The sequence below is a fragment of the Schistocerca nitens genome, chromosome 1 (genome assembly GCF_023898315.1).
Source record: "Schistocerca nitens isolate TAMUIC-IGC-003100 chromosome 1, iqSchNite1.1, whole genome shotgun sequence".
In the NCBI taxonomy this organism is placed as follows: domain Eukaryota; kingdom Metazoa; phylum Arthropoda; class Insecta; order Orthoptera; family Acrididae; genus Schistocerca; species Schistocerca nitens.
In genome coordinates, this window is record NC_064614.1 from 1,059,449,935 (window position 1) to 1,059,468,833 (window position 18,899).

The 18,899-nt window shown below is 42.2% G+C and overlaps 1 protein-coding gene across 1 annotated transcript in view; it reads right to left on the reverse strand.

Moving 5' to 3' along the window:
• The window catches only part of LOC126197739 (esterase FE4-like), an 88,014-nt gene that overhangs the window by 31,031 nt on the left and 38,084 nt on the right, over window positions 1-18,899 (reverse strand). Inside the window, exon 5 of the mRNA XM_049934661.1 lies at window positions 13,761-13,946. Coding sequence (XP_049790618.1) covers window positions 13,761-13,946 — 186 coding nt within the window. The remainder of the gene's footprint in view (window positions 1-13,760; window positions 13,947-18,899) is intronic.

An 18,899-nucleotide genomic window follows, 5' to 3' on the forward strand; every position in this document is an offset into this window, starting at 1 on the left:
GGAACCCTGATTGAGAGGGGAGTGAGACAGAGTTCTAACCTATCCCGGGCGTTATTCAATCTGCACAATGAAAAAGCAGTAAAGGAAAGGAAAAATTTTGAAGAGGGAATTAAATTTCAGGAAGAAGAAACAAAAACTTTGAGGTTTGCCGATGACGTAATTGTGTCAGACAAAGCAAAGGACTTTGGAGAGCAGCTGAACGGAATTGACAGCGTCTTGAATGGAGAAAATAAGATGAACATCAACAAAAGCAAAACAAGGATAATTGAATGTATTCGAATTAAATTATTTGCTGCTAACAGAATTGAATTAAAAACGAGACACTGGGAATAGTAGATGTGTTTTGCTATTTGAGCATCAAAATAACTGATGATGGCCAAAACAGAGAGGAGATAAAATTCAGACAGGCAACGCCAAGAAAAGCGTTTCTGAAAAAATCTGTTAACAGCGAATATAGTTTCAAGTGTTAGAAAGTCTTTTCTGGAGCTATTTGTCTGGAGAGCAGCCACGTATGCAAGTAAAACACGGACGATAAACAGTTCAGACAAGAAGAGAACAGAGGTTTTTAAAATTTGCTTCTACAGAAGAGTGTTAAAGAATAGACGGGTAGATTGCGCAATTAGTGAGGAGATAGTGTACAGAACTGGGGAGAAAATAAATTTGTGGCAGAGCTTGACGAAAAGAAGTGATCGATTGATGGGACACATTTTGAGGCATCAAGAGATCAATTTAATATTGGAGGATAATGTAGCATGTGGAAATTGTTGAGGGAGACCAAAAGACGAATACAGTAAGCATATTCTGAAGAATGTAGGTTGGAGCAGTTATTCGGAGATGAAGAGACTTGCACGGAGTAGAGTAGAATGGAGAGCTGCATTAAACCAGTCTTCGGACTGAAGACCACGATAACAACGCAGCAGTACTAGTACATTTTGGACGCAGTGTTAACTGCTCCAACATACAGAGAAGAATATGAATGAGGCAGAGGGCGTAGAAGGCTATCACACCAACTGACAGAGGAGAGAACGAACCTGTGGGTCAGCACAATGAGTGGGGCGTTTTACACACACAGATGGGGAGAGTGCAGCAACCAGCTGCATCCGGCCACAACGTCGGACTTCGCTACTAAAGAATGAGAAACTACTTTCGAACTCATTTTCAATAACGATTGTGCTTTTTATATCTACATTTACATTATGACAAGGGTGGTTCTATTTTTCCTCTGGAACACAGTTTGGCACTATTCAGTTTCGATAAATCTCTGGGCAGTCGCGGAAAAACAGCGATGATCGCTGGCGAAAACCTCTTATGACAAGTTTTTCGCTGAATTAAGGCGAAGCGTCAGCAACTGCAGCAAATATACGAGTCGACTTCAGAAAACATCGTTCAGGTGATAATGATGGAAGCTGAAGAAAAGAATTAAAATTTGTGCCACAGCCAAAGCGTAGTCAAGCAGATCCATGATACCCCTCAGCGTAAAGGCAGTGAACAGACACTTCTTCCATGTCATATTGTGCTCTGGCATTGATTACTGGACCCCAGACGGTAAAGACGTAGCGGAATTTCAGCTACTCAGACGGAAACATCACGAAGTTGTTTAAAAATCAACTTAAAGATCTCTCTGTGTGTCCACACCTATGTTTCTGCTGCTTTCACACGTCAATGTTGTCCTTAGACTCCTGTTCAAGCAACATAAACTGCAACTGTTTTTCAAGTTAACAGTCTTCTTAGAAAAAACGATTTGCAATGTTTATATGTTTCCCTTGTATATGTTTAGTGTTCGAGTGTTCTTTTCCTTATAAATTTTTCTGTAGTACCAGTTGCTGCTGTTTTGCCATTCTTCTAAGTTATTATACCAATAATCTGTTTTAATGTGGGGAGGTTAGCGGGTCTGAAGTTCTTAGAGTTGCTAGGAATATATATCCTGGGTTTAATATGAGACAATCGCTGTTGGAAATTAACTCCATTAAAGTGACCGAAGCAGGAAAGTGGATCCTTGAGGTAACTAAATAGACCAGAGTAACAAGCAGAAACTAGAAAAGGAAGATATAAGATGAGGAACATTTAAAGCAAGAAGAATATGAAATCCGAATGTATTATTAGCAACACAGGTGAGTTATAGGTCAAATATAACCTAACATTAAATTAAATTCCCTGAGAATGAATTTTTCTAACGGTTACTTTACGGACAAAAAATCTATTTGAGCTAGACGCCTGAATTTTTTTGGGTTATTTTAGGGTACTAATTGGAGGAAAGCAGACTATACATAGCAATGAACTATCAACAGGAAGAAAAGACATACTGATTAATTACTAAAATGTTACTTTAATTTTGATTATTTGAGGTAAATATTTATAGAACAGAAACTTGTGGCTGAAATGACATAACTGTTGTATCTTTCTACATAGACATGTCGATGTGTACTTCAGGTTTCAAATATCAAAGTAAAATAGTCAGTACATAGATTCCAAGTATAGATCGGCATAATTTACTGATATTTATAAAAATTGCAATAAAGTGAACATGTGACCTAATGTAATCAATTGTACATCAAAATGCTCAGCAAGAATCACTCCTATTGTCCTACAATTTTCATCGTACTAAGAATTCACCTTTTTTGGTTAGAGCTGTGTAAACTTTACGAAAATTATTAATAGTATTTCAGGCGTTCACAAGCATTTAAGCTTAAGGGCGCCAGGTGGTATGAAAGAAAACTTCTTTCAATCAATTACAATTTCTACATTCTAAGAACTCAGTAGGACCTAGAAGTGTTCCAGCAAAGAGTACGTTCTGCAGCACAAAGAAACTATAGGTTGTAAGTTCATTAAATTATTCTACTCCTCATCTTTGTGAAAACTTTCGTCAGCAATAGAATTCTTGTCTTTTAGTTAACAAAGAAGCAGGACATAAATTTTCTTTATTTTAGTTCTGACAGGTCAATGGCAAAAAGAACTTATAATGAAGGATACAAAAGTTAACACTCTGTAAAGCTGTAACAGAACGTCTGTTAGTTTTCAAGTCCCGTTCTTTGATCTACGTGTGAACAAAAATAGTAATTATGTGTTATTTATTGCACAGGTAAAGAATAAAATCACATATTAAAAACAGTGTACTGGAATGGCGCAGTACAGAAGTTCCGTCAGCAGGCCAGAGATCTTGCTCTGTCAAAGCCTTGATGTTGAAGTTATATGAGCCACTAAGTGATAACAAATACTTCGGTACAGTCTTCCCCGTCGCGTAGTAAACAATATGGAATATTTGGAAGGATGTGGAATAGTTTGGAGAATTTCTGGCAAACGAAGCTTAACATGTCTTTATTAACGAGGGATCATCGTCAGAAGCAAAACTAGATGTCTGGCCTACCTCAAAGTAGCTAATGTGATGTGTACTTGTGCGGCTGGTCCCGGCGGAGGTTCGAGTCCCCCTCGGACATGGGTGTGTGTGTTTGTCCTTAGGATAATTTAGGTTAAGTAGTGTGTAAGCTTATGGACTGATGACCTTAGCAGTTAAGTCTCATAAGATTTCACACACATTTGAACATTTGATTTTGATGTGTACTGTGCACAATACTGGTAAATGACCAGTCACATAACGTCTATAGCTCTTTGAGGCCTTTCGCAGACGATACAATTAGGTACCGGTAAGTGACACTAACAGAAAATTTTACGAAACACTGAAAAATTTGCAGATTATCTGCATTCTGGCGCAAAGATTGACAGTTCATCCTAAAAATAAATAAATGTAATTAACACTCCTAAATAGACTAAAAAATGCGATATCGCTTGTCTACGCTTTGGACGATCAGTAAATAGAATCAATCAGAGCTGTCACGTACTTGGCAGCGATTAAAGACGGAACTAAAAATAAACCTATGGGTGGGAAAGACAGGTGCCAGATACAGATTTATCGACAGAATCGTAAGGAAGTCTAATTAAAATAAAAAAATGGTTCAAATGGCTCTGAGCACTATGGGACTTAACTTCTTAGATCATCAGTCCCCTAGAACTTAGAACTACTTAAACCTAACTAACCTAAGGACATCACACACATCCATGCCCGAGGCAGGATTCGAACCTGCGACCGTAGCGGTCGCGCGGCTCCAGACTGTAGCGCCTAGAACCATATGGGCACTCCGGCCGGCGAAGTATAATTCAGGCACAGAAGAGGTCTTTTAATAACTGTAGTTAGACGGTCTGGGATTCATAAAAAGTTGGGTTAACGGAAGAGGTTGAAACGAAGGAGAGCTATGGGTGCCGTCACAAATGGGTGCCGTTTGGTCAACTTCACAGTGTCGAAGAAGTGGTCAGAACACTGCAGTGGGAAAGAGAATGGCGTAATGCTCGTCGAACTACTTTTCTCACTGGTTCCTAATCCTTTTGTTCCAAAACGAATCAAGCAACACATTCCTTCTTCAAACATTCATCTCGCGTAATGACAATCGCCATAGCTGATCTATCATAGTTCAGGTGTATTGTTATTAAACTTTCTTGTACAATAGAAGGCAACACTGTTTTTGACAACAAACATTATAGTAACCGTTTCGCCGAAGGTGTTTCCATTCTCTGTTTTCTCCCGGATATTATACGAATGCGTCTATACAGGGCTGCTATAAATGATTCGTTCGTTTTCAGATTTCTACATTTTCAATACCATTACGCGTAAGAATATCTGTGATGAATGAGTAGAATCTTAAACTCACCAAGTTTTCATTGTGTTCACCAGATGGCGACAAAGTAACAAACGAATTTTTGTGTGCTTGAATGTGCGAGATGTTTATCACTTACAACGGTGCAGCATGCATTCAGAAAGAACTGTGTAAAAGAACCTTCATGTAGGCGGAGCACTGTGCGTTGGTATCGACAATTTAGTGACACTGGTTGTCTGTGCTAACGCGGAAGTACCGGTCAACCAAGTGCGACAGGAGCAACCGTGGAAGGAATGAGGGAAAGTTTCGTACACAGTCAAAAACAATCACAGTCCGTGCAATCCACGAACATGGAATATCACTGCGTGGATTAATATGCTACGGCGGTTACGTTTCATACCGTACCGTCTACATCTCGCGCAACGATTAAAAGCAGAAGAGTATAGACGGCGTCTTCAGTTTTGCATAACAGTGTTGAAAATCCTCATGAAATTGTGGCGCTGATCGTTTTTCGCGGAAGGTTCATGTTTCCTGTGCAGTGTCACAGACGGAGCTTTTGGACCTTTTTTATGTGTGAGAAGTCCGCGGCTCGTGGTCTTGCGGTAGCGTTCTCGCTTCCAACGTACAAGCTCCCGGGTTCGATTCCCGGCGGGGGTCAGGAATTTTCTCTACCTCGGGATGACTGGGTGTTGTATGTATTTCATTCACTCGCAAGTCGCCGTAGTGGCGTTAAAGAACTTGTGGAGCGGCGGCCGAACCGCCCCGCAAGGGGTCTCCCGGCCACCAATGCCATACGCTAATTGTTATTATCTTTGAGAAGACTGTGAGGGTACCTCTTACCTTTATGTGTCGCTGTTGTGGTTGTTTCCACAAGTGACTACCGATATCGAAATTTTTATTTTCCACCAAGACGTAACAGCCCTTCATTGGAGCATCGATGTTGTCGCTACCTAAAAGACGAACTTCGCATCGCTGGATTGGGCGTAGTGCTCAAGATGATATGGTTCTGTTCCTTTGGCCCCACAGGTTCCATGACGTTTCCCTTTGGGGGTACACAAGGACTGTTTTTACATATTTTCCTTGCGAAGAACACTGGAACAGCTTAGGGAACCCATCAAAGCTTTTGTGATGACCGTTGACAGAATTTTACTATATAAGGTATTGTATCTTGGACGTGTGTCGTGTGACTAGAAAGGCACTCATAGAACATTAGTAGAGTGCAAAATGCGAACTCGGATAGTTTACGGTTCCATTCCTGCATAAATCATATTTGTACATCTAATAATAAGGAAAATATAGAGCTTTGGAAACGAAAGAATCATTTATAATGATCCTGTATATTAGCAGCTGTCACTTCGTCGTTTTTATAGTTGCGTGGAAACATAGCACATGCCAGCCATGCCTCTTAACCCTCATCCGACACAGTAGATGGTCTACATTATTGACTTCACGTACGTATACTCCTGATAGCAGTTCAGTCCACAGAAGCTACTGATAACATATGACCGTCTCAAGGCCAGAACAGATAACAAAATAAGATAATACAACAAGTATCTCCTATGACAAGGCCTGTCTTACATCTTGACACTCTCATAAGAAGCTGATGAACGGCGAAGCGTAGGTCAGTGTCGTAGCCAGTAATACGGCGAATAAACGACCGATCAGTTAAACGAAAACTGAGAAGTTTCCTCAAGTCGAATGTTGTGAACGACTGAAACACTTGTAGGTGTACAGTGTACTGTACAAAGGTCTTCCAAGTTTCAGTGCCCTACGACAAGGAACGTGTCTGAGTTGAAGTTCGAAAGAGGTACTGTTGTACTGTTTAGGTTTCTCAGAATCAAACTTGTATTTGTTACGGCCAATGCCCTAAATGCGGTCAGTTCTTGAACTGGCCGGCCGGCCGGAGATGTGGCCAAGGTTCGAATACTCGAAAGTAACAGTGTATCCGCTACTTTTGCCAGCTATTTCCCACACTGGCAGGAAATCTCTGGCAAAAGCTCGATTTGATGATGCACCAGCGTGCAATAGGCCGAACTTCTTTCGCTCTCAGTGATAAATGTGCCGTGCACGTGATAGCTGCTGCTTATCGAAGAAGGTCCAGCCACTGAGACTGTGACTTGTTCCTGTTTCACAAATAGGCTTCATTGTGACGAGAACAGTAATTCCCGATATTTATTATACTTGCGCTTCCTCTGCAGTTTCATCCTATTAGATAAATCGGTTTCATTGTGAGCAATATGGTGATTCCTGGCATTTATATTATACACTGAGGAGTCAGAAGTCATGGGGTAACGATATTGCATTGACGGAGCTGTTATTTGCACTCAGTTGATTCGTGGGAAACGCTTTCCAACATGATTATGGCTTCAGTATTGGAATTAATAGACTTTCAACGCGGAAAGGTAGTTGGAGCTAGACGCACGGAACATTCCATTTCGGAAATCGTTAAAGAATTCAGTGTTCCGAGAGCCACAATATCAAGATGTGCCAAAAATACTGCTCACCACGGACATTCTGCAGGGGGAAGTTGGCATACGTGTAACTGCGGAACCAACATTTGATATGAAAAACAGGTTCTCGGACACTTTGAACACTCTGCTGCAAGAAACAGCAAATAATAGCGGCACCCTCACTAGATATACATACTGCGATTTATAGAGGACGATAAACAAGTCAATGTAAAGCAACGCAAATAGAGGGTCGACTATCCTCGACTAAGGAAATATGACGTCACTGAAGCTGACGGAAAAGAAGAACTTATTGTGCAAGTAATAATAAACATCAGCGTAATTTTATGCTACGTCTGTATAGGAAAATCTTTCAACATACTGTATGATACTCATTTGAAAATTGGACTTGGTGATCGCACAGGCATAGAAAAAGAACTACAAATTCTATACAAAAATGTCACCAAAGGAGTCATTACATTGCACCTCCACTTATGGAAGCCTTGTTAGACTAATCTCTCTCATCCCAAGAAAGGTTTAGTTCCCACACCTCTGTTATTTACAGAATTTAATTCAAGATAATAGGTCATCTGAGAGATCTACGAAGTAAATCTGACGGTGAGTACAAAATTGTAATCAATTACGCTGATCATTTAACGAAGTTTATACTATTGCGCCAGCTGAAAAGCAAAAGAGCAGAAGTTGCTTAGCAGCTACTTGATATTTTCATCATGACAGGTGCTCCAGGTGTCCCTCACTCAGATAACGGGAGAGAACTGTGGTACACGGAAACCTACACATAGCCAAAGATAACTATGATTATCAGAATATGATAATGACATGGATACCGACAAAGGAATCAACACATTAGGCTGAAAGTCCCTGATTTACTCAATTCATTAAAAACCATTCTTTTCATCAAGGCAGTCAGCAGTCGCCATAAGATGCTACGTTTGGCTGCAAAGCAAAGGTTGGTCTGAGTACCTCAGATCTGGCCAGAGAGTTTATCGATAACATAGTGACAAATGAAGACCTTTAGAACGTTGAACAGGAATTGGAGGACGCTATAAATACAGAAACTTCCCAAGACTATGAAACTGCCGCCGTGGCGGTGGAACCATCGGAATCAACAGACTAGTTGTCAAAATATTGTATGTGGTGGGTCAAATAGAGAATATCGCAGCCCATTGTCGTGTATCCTACGGCAGACATGTCCATATGATTTGTGGAATAAGTAACGAAGCGGACGCATGGTGCCGGCCAGGATGGCAGCGCGGTTCTAGGCGCTATAGTCTGGAACCGCGTCACCGCTACGGTCGCAGGTTCGAATCCTGCCTCGGGCATGGATGTGTGTGATGTCCTTAGGTTAGTTAGGATTAAGTAGTTCTAAGTTCTAGGGGACTGATGACCTCAGAAGTTAAGTCCCATAGTGCTCAGAGCCATTTGAACCATTTGGACGCATGGTATGGATAGCAAATTGCTTGCAGACTACGTCAAAATAAACAAGAAGCCAGGAAAAAGAGGTTAGGAGCTCACATCAGTTTGAAAATACAAGGAACGAATAATACTTAAAAATTCAGATGCAAAATTTCCACGAGCAAAAGTTGGAGACCATTTTGACGTCCCTGTATCAGATGTTCACAGAGGTCGTGGTGATCCCAGAAGCATTTTTGCTGTTGTCATGAATGACGAGGATGCTTTCTGCAAGTTAAAAAGAGAGACTGTGTCCTAACACAACGTATATATATATCTGATGCGAGGCTTCCAATATCTTGACACTGTACCATCTATATCATTCTTTTGCTGTTGTCCCGTTATTAGTGTGGTCGTTATACAGGAACTTTTGCCTCTACGAAGCAGTGTACATTGCACGCAAGCAAAGGATTTCTTAACCAAGTCGTTTGTGGGGTGGTTCAAATGGTTCAAATGGCTCTGAGCACTATGGGACTCAACTGCTGAGGTCATTAGTCCCCTAGAACTTAGAACTAGTTAAACCTAACTAACCTAAGGACATCACAAACATCCATGCCCGAGGCAGGATTCGAACCTGCGACCGTAGCGGTCTTGCGGTTCCAGACTGCAGCGCCTTTAACCGCACGGCCACTTCGGCCGGCCTCGTTTGTGGGAATAAAAAAATTAGTGATAAACAAATACATTATAAATATTTTATTCATAGCAACGAAATTGAAGTGTCACATCAGAGTTCGCAAGTTCTACGTAACGTTTTACTTTGAGCTACACCATTGAATACAAATAATGGTAGAGTTCGGCGCACCTAAGGTATGTGTGATTTGACATTATTGTTTAGATGTATTTTCCTTGCTGCCTTGCGTCTTTTAAGAATCTACTTAATGATAATTTTATAATTATTATGATTCTCACATGCTGAAAATCTGCAAAAATGCTCAAGATAATTAATGAGTAAACTTTTTTTAGATATATATTGCTCTAATTTGTGTTAATTTGTATCTTGGCCAATATTTAAGTCAGAATGAAAGATCTGGGGAGAGGTCTGATGTCACATCAGAGTTCGCAAGTTCTACGTAACGTTTTACTTTGAGCTACACCATTGAATACAAATAATGGTAGAGTTCGGCGCACCTAAGGTATGTGTGATTTGACATTATTGTTTAGATGTATTTTCCTTGCTGCCTTGCGTCTTTTAATAATCTACTTAATGATAATTTTATAATTATTATGATTCTCACATGCTGAAAATCTGCAAAAATGCTCAAGATAATTAATGAGTAAACTTTTTTTAGATATATATTGCTCTAATTTGTGTTAATTTGTATCTTGGCCAATATTTAAGTCAGTTGTTCACGAGAGTAAAGGGGTATTCAGTTTAGAGGCAGTAGGAAGAGAGTCAATGTAATCTGATACGTGTTGGTTTCTCAAATGTATTGGTGTTGGCAGCATTACCACTGCCTTCGCAGGCATCTGGAACTGTTGTGTAGTCGTGTATGTAAACAGTGAATACAAGTGTTCCAGAAGTTTCGGCATATTTACGTTACCACCATTGAAGCTCATAAGCGATAAAATCAGACAGTCTAAATAAAATTTTCCTGGCTGTACAGATACTTTTTCCATCACATGTGAATCTGGCTAAATTACCTTCATATGTGCAAGAGGATGTGCATTCTAATTGCGTAAGGACGGTACCACAGCTATATTATTAGGTAGGCTGTGTATCGAAACTTTGGAGAGAAGGGAAACATCTGTATCAGTCAAGATCTCAGATGACAGGCCAATACCGAAGGAGAGGGGAAAGCTGAAAGGTGTTAGGAATATACTGAAGGGCTATAGAAAGTAAATGCTACTGAAAGCAGTATTATAGAAAGGGGAGAGGGAGTAGATGAAGATGAGCTGGGAGATATTATACTGCGAGAAGAATTTAACAGACCCCTGAAAGACATAAGTCGAAACAAGGTCCTAGAGTAGACGACATTCTCACAGAATTATTCAGACTTTTGGGGAGCCATTCATGACATAACTGTTCCACCTTGTACGCATGGTATATGAGATCGGGGATACACCGCGAAATACCCTCAGACTTTAGGACGGATGTAATAATTCCAATTACAAAGACGGGGGGGTGCTGACAGTTGTGACTATTACCGAACTATCAGTTTAGTAAGTCACAGAAAAATGGAAAAACTACTAGAAGCCAATCTCGAGGAAGACTACATTGGGTTCCGGACACTACTTGAGGTAATTCTGCCCCTATGACTTATCTTACAACACAGGTAGAATAAAAGCAAACGCACATACACAACATTTGTAAATTTAGAGAAAGTTTTTGATAATGTTGGCTGGAATACAGTCTTTTGACACTCTGATGGAGGATAACATACAGAGAGTGAAAAGTTATCTGTAGCTTGCACAGAAACAACAAGTAGACTACTTTTAAGAACATAAAAAGGAATCAGCAATTGAGAAGGCAGTGAGACAGGGTTGCAGCATCTTCGGGGTGTTATTTAATCTGTACATTGGGCAAGCAAGTCAAGGAAACCAAGGTGAAATGTGGAATGGAGTTAAGATTCAGGGAGAAGAACTAAAAACTTTGTAATTCTACTAGAAATGTCAAATGACTCAGAAGAGCAGATGAACGGAATGCAAAGAAGTCGTAAAACGCACATCAACAAAAGTAAAACAATGCAATGGGATGCAGTCGGATTGAATCAGGCTTTTAGATTAAGAAATGAGACATTGAAAGTACTAGAATTTTACCACTAGGGCAGCAAAGAAAGTGACCATGGCCGAGAAAGGATAAAAAAGGCAGTCGGGCTATAGCAAGGAAAGCATTTCTCATAAAGAGGCCGGTTTCGTTCGTAGAACATCTTCAGGTCCGATGTATGCTAAAGTTGTAAAATAAACGAAACCGGTTGTAAGACAAAAACATGTGCAATAATACAGATGAAGTAGTTTTCATTAATCAGTAACATTAGTGTCAGTTGTGATCTCAACATAATCAAGATGAAATTTAAGATTTAGGAAGTCCCTTCTGAGGGTATTCGGACTGTATCCTTGTATGAAAACGAAATTTAAAGGATATGCACTTCAGACAAGAAGAGAAGGTATGCTTTTGAAATGTGCTACTACAGAAGAATACGGAAGATTAGGTGGATAGATAACATAACAAACGATGAGGTACGGAACAGAACTGGGGAAAAAAGAAATGTATGGCACTACTTGTTCAAAAGAACAGAGCAGTTGATACGACCATCTTGCCACCCGTAGGAATCGTCTATTTGGTAATGGGGAAAGGTTGGGATGGTGAATGTGGAGAGCAAAAATTGTAGAAAGGGAGTAGAAGGGATGGATCAAACGGCCGCAATTAAAGTGAAGCTACTCACAGAGGTCCAGTGTGGGCTGTAATTATTGTATAGCTATGTTAACGGGTTAATGTGTAACTGATTTATGCTGGAAAAAGATTAGTACCAATTTTGACCACCAAGTGCAAATCTGGCTCTATACATTGTTTATGTGAAGCTATGACATGTACGCTGTCATTTGACAAGCCATAACGTGAGTGAATAGTACGGCTGCCGAGAAGAGAGGTCGTGCGCTGTTGGTCAGCTTTTCGACGTGAATAGACAACAGTTAGATTGCTGCATTGAGGGACTATCGCCGAATGAAAGATCTGGGGAGAGGTCTGATGTCATTAAATGGTTTAAAGAAGATTATAATGAAACTGGGAAACACCGATGAGCTTGGTGTGGTATTTGGACAAAGTGAGCGTCCTATTCTGGTGGAAGTTATTGACGATGTTGCTGTTGTTGTAACTGATCATGCAGCACTTGACGCGAGTAGTGCTGCTGCTTATGTAGTGTCACAAGAATTGTCTATCGCATGGTCAACAGTACACAAGATTTTGCGACCTATTTCACACTGGTACTTGTTCAAAATTCAGACGATACAGCAACTGAAACTCCACGATCCGCAGCAACGTTCTGAATTTGTTCTCTGGTTTCTGGCACGGACCGAAGTTGATGGAATGTGAGCGGGCAATATTTTATGGAGAGGAGGCACTTTTTACACTACAGGGTGTGGTGAATACTGCTGAATTTGGGGCCTTGTTGAAATGCGTGTAGCCGGCCGCTGTGGCCGAGCAGTTCTAGGCGCTTCAATTCGGTGCCGCGCTGTTGCTACGGTCGCAGGTTCAAATCCTGCCTCGGGCATGGATGTGTGTGTTGTCCTTAGGTTAGTTATGTTTAAGTAGTTCTAATTTTAGGGGTTGATGATCCCAGATGGTAAGTCCCATAGTGCTTGGAGCCATTTGTTTTGAAACCGCGTGTCGTGCACGAAAAGCCGTTGCACTCACCGTATCAGACTGTGTGGTATGGATTGACAAACACCTTTATTCTCGCTCCATTCTTTTTTGAAGAGAGTACATCCAGAGGGCTTGTCATGTGTAGCGTGACATCTGCTCATTGTCGACACCTTTTAGTACAGCATGTTATTCCTGTTTTAGAAGAGCTCAGGTGTGTGTAAACTACTATTTTCATGGGAGATAGGCGACACTTCGTGTCGCTCGCCCAGTAAAAGATCTGATTAATGCAACCTTTCACGAACTTGTTATCTCAGCAGGCTTTCCAGATGCCTAGCTTGCAAGATCATCTGATCTGAGTCCATGTGACTTCTGAACTTGCGGATATCTAAAAGAACGCGTTAGGTCTTTAACCGACCTGAAGGGCAGTAAACGGGAACACGTTGCTCATATTCCACTTGAACTGCTGCCGGGATCAGTGGTTTTACGGATTCAGCATCTCGTCCAAGTTCCCAGTGTTCGAACAAAATGCGTAAGCGGCAATTAAAATAAGACCAACATTATGCACTTCGCATTTGTTTGACCTTTTCTTCCCGCGTCTCGTTCCTGAGACGTTTCTGTATCTTTTGCTAGCAGCCACACTGCCAGATTTACACCCTGTGGCCAAAATTGGAACTAAATTTTTCCAAAGCAAATTGGTTCTTCGTTAATGTATTAGCATATCGAGCATATTTTGCTCCCATACGATAATTACAGACAACAGTGGACCTCCGCACTATAACTGTCCAGTAGATTGCAGTAGTTACTGAGGGATAAAGAGAGCACCGTGGAGAGAAGCGTTTGGGCTGCGGACCACAACCAAAACGTACGTGGAGCTGCGAGGCTGCAGGTGCTCACCTCTGGACAGCGCCGAGTAGACGTGCAGCTCGACGCTGGAGCCGCCCGCGCTCTGCCCGAAGATGGTCACCTTGTCCGGGTCGCCGCCCATCGCCCGGATGTTGGCCTGCACCCAGCGCATCGCCGCCGCCTGGTCCTTGAACGCGTTGTTCCCTGCCGCCACGGGATCGTCCAGACCCAGCAGGCCTGAGGAACACAGCGATTCTCTTTAGTACGACCAGCAAGTGCAGCTTATCCCAGCAACCGGCGACGTTCCGCCGTCGTCTCCTTTCGCGTCGACGAGAAACGGGCGAGGGTAGCCTCACCTCAGTCCCTCCCCAGCATCGTACCACTTCCGTTTTGTTGCGTGCAGTCAGCTGAGGTTTTTCTATGAACTTGTCGTTTGCGTAGCTCATAAAATTGTACTTGGCAAGCAGAAATTACATAGAAAACGTTGCAATGATTTTAAGGGACTATTCCGAAACTTCATAAAGAGTTAATGAGAGCACCAACCCAGCCGTGCCGGACCCAGACACAGCTGATCGCTGCGTTCACAAACTTTTAATTGATTCAGTGTTAAACAAACAAAAATGACCTCATCATGGTATCAGCAGTGGACATTAATGCCATTACACTAAACGAAACAATGTATGTAAATTCCACGTTTTCAGCTAATTAAGTACAATAGAGTCACTACATACCGGGTGATCAAAAAGTCAGTATAAATTTGAAAACTTAATAAACCACGGAATAATGTAGATACAGAGGTAAAAAATGACACACACGCTTGGAATGACATGAGTTTTATTCGAACAAAAAAAAAAAAAAAAAAAAACGAAGTTCGCAAAATGTCCTACAGATGGCGCTGGACAGCAAAATGTCAGTGACTGTGCATGACAACCGTGTATAAAAGGAGCTGTAATGAGAGAGAGAATCCTGTACACCTCCCGCAAACTCGATCCTCCTCACCCGCTCGTCTCCCCAATCCTCTCCCACCGCCGCCCGCTGCCGCGCCTGTATGCCCACGTCCCACCTGGTCTCCATCTCTCCACCCTCCTTACCCTCTCCCAAGGTGACTTCCGCCAGCTCCCCCTCCCTGATGATGTCCTCCTCCCCTCCATCTACCCCTCCTTTCAACTTTGACCCTGCCCCACCCCCCACTTCCGGTGTCCTTTCCTTTAGGCACCCTCCCTCCCTCCCTTCTCTTCCCTTCCCTTCCCTTCTCTTTCCTTTTCCCCCGTCCCCTCCCTCCACCCCTCTTCTCCCGGGCTTCCCCTCCCCCTTCCTCCTTCCCCCCTTTCTCCCCTGCCCGTGGCATCTCTGCTCTTCCCTCTCCCTCTCCCACTCCCCTTCCTCCTCCTCCTCTCTTGACAGGTCCCCGGACTCGCACACGCATAGTGAACATTCGCGCGCCGGAGATCATCGCCATCAGTGTCTAGTGTGTGTGCTTCGTTTTGTGTTTCGTGCAATTACAACTCAACTGTTCACATGTGCCGTCGCCGTTCTCCGTGTTTTGTGCGCCGTGTCAACAAGTGTTAGTGTTTTTATCGTCCAACGTGAACGGCTTCTTATTTATTGTTTTTTGTATCTACTTTCTTTGCTCGCCATTTTTTGTATTGTCTGTGTCACCTATATATTGTATTATTGTACCCCTTAAGGCTGAAGAGCAGCGTATTATGCTGCTGCCAGCCCGCCTTGTATGAGGTGATTAAAATTACAATAAAGGAAAAAAAAAACAAGAGAGAGAGAATCAGATGCGCCAGCAGTCGCAGCATGTTGAGGTTACCTGAAAAGGCGCTTTCAGTGAAACTGTATTATCAGAATGGGGAATGTGCTAGTTCAGCGTTACGATCCTATAGCCATAGGAAGGAGATTCGAACGGGTAAAGGTCCGTTGACAAATGCAGCTGTGGCAAGAATGATTTCGAAGTTCGAAGCCACGGGTTGTTTAGACGTTAGACCCCGTAGTGGCCGACCGGGCACAAGGCGTAATGCTGCAGAGACAGTTCAGAAAGAAATGGAGGCTATAGGGGGTTCGTCTATGTACGGGGAAGTCAGCACTCGTGCAGTCGCACGTAGCACCGGCAGTCCATACACTACTGTTTGATTGGCACTGAGGCGTACCCTCCGATGCTATCCATACAAAATCTATCGGCATCATGAACTGTTACCTGGCGATTTAGTGAAGCGGAGGCATTTGCGGTGTGGGCGTTTCAAAAGATGGCGGAAGATGACGATTGGTTGAGTAACGTGTTGTGGACCGACGAAGCTCATTTCATGCTCCGAGGGTCTCTCAGCACCCACAACTGCAGAATTTGGGCTACCGAAAATCCTAGAACTGTCGTGGAAACTCCATTGCACAACGAGAAAGTCACGTTATGGGTTGAATTTACTACATCTACCGATATCGGGCCTTTTTTCTTCGAGGAAATGCGTGATTCAGATTTTGTAACTGCTACCGTGACGGGTGAGAGGTACGCCGATATGTTACAGAATCGCATCATCCTCAGCCTGGCAGATAAACACCTGCTGGAACGTACGATGCTTATGCAGGATGGCGCTCTACCCCATATTGCTAGACGCGTGAAAAATCTCTTGCGCGCGACGTTTGGTGATGATCGTGTGCTCAGCCGCCACTTTCGTCATGCTTGGCCTCCCAGGTCCCCAGACCTCAGTCCGTGCGATTATTGGCGTTGGGGCGACCTGAAGTCACATGTGTATCGTGATCGACCGACATCTCTAGGGATGCTGAAAGACAACATCCGACGCTTTACAGTGCTGTTCACAACATCATTCCTCGAATACAGCTATTGTTGTGGAATGATGGTGGACATATTGAGCATTTCCTGTAAAGAGCATCATCTTTGTTCCGTCTTACTTTGTAATGCTAATTATTGCTATTCTGATCAAATGAAGCGCCATCAGTCGGACATTTTTTTAACTTTTGTATTTTTTTGGTTCTAAAAAACCCCATGTGATTCCAGGCAGTTTTGTCAATTTGTAGCTCTCTAGCTACATTATTCCGTGATTTATTCAGTTTTCAAATTTATACTGACTTTTTGATCACCCGGTAAATAAACAGGTGATTGAAAGAGTCAGTTAAGTGTATATCGGTCATTGTGTAACTCTGCTTATTTTACAAATTTTAATTGTCTGTTTATTATAGAATTTTGTCATAGGGAATTGCAGGTAAAATAATTAACTTACGTGTTCAACAAAAGCGTGGGATAAGAAAATCACTGACTCAATTGAATCTCCAACTGTCGGTAAGAAACATAACTATTCTAGGAATACATTCGTTCTCAGCTTGCTTCCCCCACTACTTGCACACTACTGGAATTTTTTCAGGACTTTCTAAACAAGCTATAGCGGAACTTAATTGTAATTATTATTTCAGTAAAATGCATACATTTCAGGTTATCATCAAGCTATAACACAACACAGAGTTCACTCACTCCTGTTCATCTGGTGCATCAGTTGTCGGTAAGAGCCTGTTTGCTGTACAGAGTGTTTTCTCTAAATTTAGGTTGAAAAACGGTTCAAATGGCTCTAAGCGCTATGGGACTTAACATCTGAGATCATCAGTCCACTAGACCTAGAACTACTTAAACGTAATTAACCTCAGGACATCACACACATCCATGCCCGAGCCAGGATTCGAACCTGCGACCGTAGCAGCAGCGTGGTTCCGGACTGAAGCGCCTAGAACCGCTCGACCACAGCGGCCGTGTCTAAATTTAGGAAGAGTTTTCATCTCTTTCTGCACACATCTGTGAAAGGCGCATGATCTATGGCAGTAATTTTAAAATTATTTGTTAGGGTCCACTCTCCATCCTTATAAATGACCTTCCATCTAAAGTTGATCTAGCAGAATTGATAAATCTTGGAAATGGTGTTAGTGTTATGATAAAACAAATTGGAGATAAAGCAATAGAGGTAACTGTTGACGTTCTTCAAACCATTATTAAGTGATTTTCCGAAAATGGACTCTTCCTAAATTTTGAGAAAGCAGACTGTACTGATTTCTGTGCAGTAAACAGAATCTTAGGAACAACTGAAGCACCAGACGAACGTGAGTGAGTGAACACGGTAGAATGATCAAAATATGCATGTACTGCAGACTTATGATAACTTGAACAAAACACATTTCACTGAACAAACAGTTACATTTAAGTTCAGCTATAGTATGTTCACAACGTCCTGAAAGAATTCTCATAGTGTGGAGACAGCCCGACGACTCCCAGGCATGAAGGGCAGAGGTGGTGCAGCAGGGAGAAGCTGCGCTTTCGTCCGTCACCGCTGCGACTGGTTTGTCACGGCACGCCACTGCTGTCTTTCGTAACCGCTGCCGTTCAAACGGCTATGGAGTGTTGGATCGCCAATGTTTGAAAAGGCTGGACACACGACATTAGCGGGCTGAAGTCGATTGACTTGTAACACGTTTTGCCGATTCAGAACAAGGGAGCCCTCGTCCAGGACGTGAATAAACAGCACTTTTTCTTCTTCGTTTAATCATAAATTTTGTAAACAATCTGGTCAACATCCCAACACATATTGCGTATTTTCATTCAAAAATGTCTTACGGAATAATTCAGAAACTATCCATTATACAAAAGCCAGCAGTGAAAATAATTGATGTTCACACGCACTCACCTCGTAGCTATACAGGGTGGTCCATTGATAGTGACAGGGCCAAATATCTCACGAAATAAGCGTCAAACGAAAAAACTACAAAGAACGAAACTTGTCTAGCTTGAAAGGGGAAACCAGATGGCGCTATGGTTGGCCCGCTAGATGGCGCAGCCATAGGTCAAACGAATATCAACTGCGTTTTTTAAAAATAGGAACCCCCATTTTTTATTACATATTAGTTTAGTACGTAAATTAATATGAATGTTTTAGTTGGACCACTTTTTTCGCTTTGTGATAGATGGCGCTGTAATAGTCACAAACATACGGCTCACAATTTTAACACGGGTAAGGGGATGGTACCCGTGGACTAGGGACAGCGTCTTTGATTCATAATCGAAAAACGTCTTCGGTCCCGGGTTCGATCCCCGCCACTGCCTAAATTTTCATAAATAATCAGCATTGGCGGCCGAAAACTTCCAGCATAAGAAGTCAGCCTCATTCTGCCAAGGCCTTGTCAAAGAGGGCGGAG